Source organism: Prunus avium, chromosome 1 (genome assembly GCF_965620075.1).
Source record: "Prunus avium chromosome 1, drPruAviu1.hap1.1, whole genome shotgun sequence".
Taxonomy (NCBI): domain Eukaryota; kingdom Viridiplantae; phylum Streptophyta; class Magnoliopsida; order Rosales; family Rosaceae; genus Prunus; species Prunus avium.
The window spans coordinates 5577415-5579965 of NC_142284.1; the positions used below are offsets into that span (position 1 = coordinate 5577415).

Consider the following 2551-nt stretch of genomic DNA (forward strand, 5'->3'; position numbering starts at 1 on the left):
CTCCAACCTCCCAAACTTTAACAGTGTGTTTGGATGAGGAAATTTAAAAGTACAAAGGATTTCATAAGTGACGGAATTTAAAATGACGGAAATTAATGTTCTAGAATTTGTAAAGTTTCTTGTTTGGATGATGGATTTAAAACACGGAATTTAACTTTTATTTGTAAAGTTATTTTTTTTTTTAAAACTCAATCTCTTTTGGGATTTTAGAAATGACGACTTTTAGATGGAATTTAAAGTTGTGATTTATGATCTCCAAATTCCATGTGTTTTTCCCACGTGGAATTTCTAATTTTCTATGTTTTTTTTTATCCAAACAGGGGAATTGGTTCATGTCAATTTAGAAATTCTGAGTTTTGTCAAAATCCCAAGTTTATTTCCTTCATCCAAACGCACCATAAAGCATTTTAGATATTTTCTTTTTCAAAAAAGTTATACAATTCAATTAAGGGATCATTATTTGACCCACTAGTTCACGGGCCGATGGGGCCATCTAGCCCAACAAGAAAAAGCTCGTCCGAACTCGTTGTGGGCTATGGGGTGGCCCGGCCTGCTGTTTAGTGGGCTTGGGGTCTAACCCTAAATTTGTTCACGCTTTCCTCAATTCAGCGCGTACTCTCCCATTCTGAAATCTCGAGTTGTCGACTTGACTTTCTATTTCTAGCACTTTAGGGTTCCGAAATCAGAAGATTTGATCTCATGCTTGGTTTCCCCTGTTGAAGTCTCAAACAGTCACAACTTTCCTCTTCTTCTCTGTCACTGTGAGTATTGAGCCTTGAACTCAAATCCTTCAAAGCCTTTGAATTTGCACTGTAAGTTTGTATTTTTCATTCTCTAAATTTGGTGTTTCTTTTCTTATTCTTCATTTTTTTCGCAGATTTTTTTTTGGTTCCTGAAAACAAAAGGAAAGAGAAAGGGGATGTTGTCGGCCTTGTAGATACAGGTTTGTCAACTTCCTTTTTTTTATATGAATTTGTTCTCTTACTTCGAATAAGATATGGCTTGTGCAGATGTTCCTTATTTGCTTATGATACGTGGGTTTTTTGTTTATTTATTTTCTTTTTACGCAGAGTTTTGTTTTGGTTTATTTTCTGGTTCGTGGTTTTGCTGCCGTCCAAATTGATTGTCCAAATTGAAAGTTGTGATTTAGAACATGTCAAGTAAGAAAGAAGAAAAAGCTGACGCCGCTGCTGAAAGGATCAAGGCTGCAGCCTTGACTGCTGCAAAAGGTCTTAGTCGAGCTCAGGCTGAAAGGGCGGCAGCAGCTGCTGCCCGCAATGTTAATGCTTATGGGCAGAAGGAAGAAGGACCCAGCAGATGGCAGGAGAAAAGGGAAGCCAAGAGACAGATGTATTTGATGAGTACTGAAAAGGCAGTGAGATTGGGTGAACGAAAAGACATCAAGTCAAATGTATCTACCATTGCTGGTGCAGCTTCACAATGCCAGAAGTGTTATCAGCCTGGGCATTGGACATATGAATGCAAGAACGAGCGTGTTTACATTTCGCGACCGTCTAGAACCCAGCAACTCAAAAATCCTAAACTGAAGATGAAGGTCTCAGAATCCTACGATTTGGATAATCCAGATAATATTAACAAGGAAGAGAAGAGTGAAAAGCAGTCGAAGAAAAGCAAGAGGAAGCATCGGGCAACTTCTGATTCTGGCAGTGATAGTGAGGCTTCAGTGTTTGATACTGATGATAGTGGGGCATCATCAGTTACAGGATCTGATTATTCTTCAGAGGAGTCTAGTTCAGATTACAGTTCATCTTCTGATTCAGAAGAGGAAAGGAAGAGGCTCAGAAGGAAGAAAAAGAAGCAAAAGATGGGAAGGCGGCGTAGAAGGTACAGCTCATCATCTGAATCTTCCGAGACAGAGTCAGCTTCTGAAACCGATTCTGATGATAGGAGGAGCCGGAGGAAGAGCAGGAGACACAGCAGAAAGCGTTAAATTGAGGTGATGGAGCATAAAGGAGAGGGCTTGTGTATGGTTCAAGATATGTTAAGTTTCGAATTAGTTCATTGTAATTTTGGGGCTTCCTAGATGAAGGATTATCCGTGTTGCCAATCTGGAGCAAAATAATCTTTGTAGATGTTTCTTTGTAACTCTTGCTTTATTTGAACTTGCACTGTACTTGGGGTTCTGTTTTTATAGATCAAAGTTTTTATTTGTTAAATTTCCATTGTATTTTTTAAAACTTTATACAAGGAAGCTGCGATTTTGCATTGATATGGGGATAGGTCTAGGCCTGCCTATCCCTAATTGGGTTCCAATTTCTGTTTTTGCAGCAACAATATCCTATGCCCAAAAGAGGACAACGACCAGAAGATCCTCCTCTATGATTGCCGCAACGACGATCACCAGGTAGCTCATTCTTCTTATGTCTCTTTGGATTTTAATTTTGATTTTTTAAAACAATATTCTGCGTTGTATGTTTTCAAACGTCTCCAATTTCATTGCCAAACCCACATGCCTCTATGTAATATGGACTCCCGGTTAACCTTTTGTCTTCTATTACTCAGTACTTACTGCTACACTTGCCCTAATGCA

General features: G+C 38.9%; 1 protein-coding gene across 2 annotated transcripts; it reads left to right on the top strand.

Annotated features, from left to right (window-relative positions):
* The first annotated feature begins 621 nt into the window (after positions 1-621).
* Positions 622-2177, top strand: LOC110758455 (uncharacterized). 2 transcript variants are annotated; one of them, XM_021960325.2, is made up of 3 exons: positions 622-761; positions 878-943; positions 1071-2177. In XM_021960325.2, the coding sequence occupies exon 3, from the start codon at positions 1154-1156 to the stop codon at positions 1949-1951; it is 798 nt and encodes a 265-aa protein (XP_021816017.1). In that variant the 5' UTR covers positions 622-761; positions 878-943; positions 1071-1153; the 3' UTR covers positions 1952-2177. The 2 variants fall into 2 exon arrangements, with proteins under 2 accessions (XP_021816017.1, XP_088105417.1); XM_088249291.1 differs by lacking the exon at positions 622-761 and adding an exon at positions 794-812.
* Positions 2178-2551: the final 374 nt, after the last annotated feature.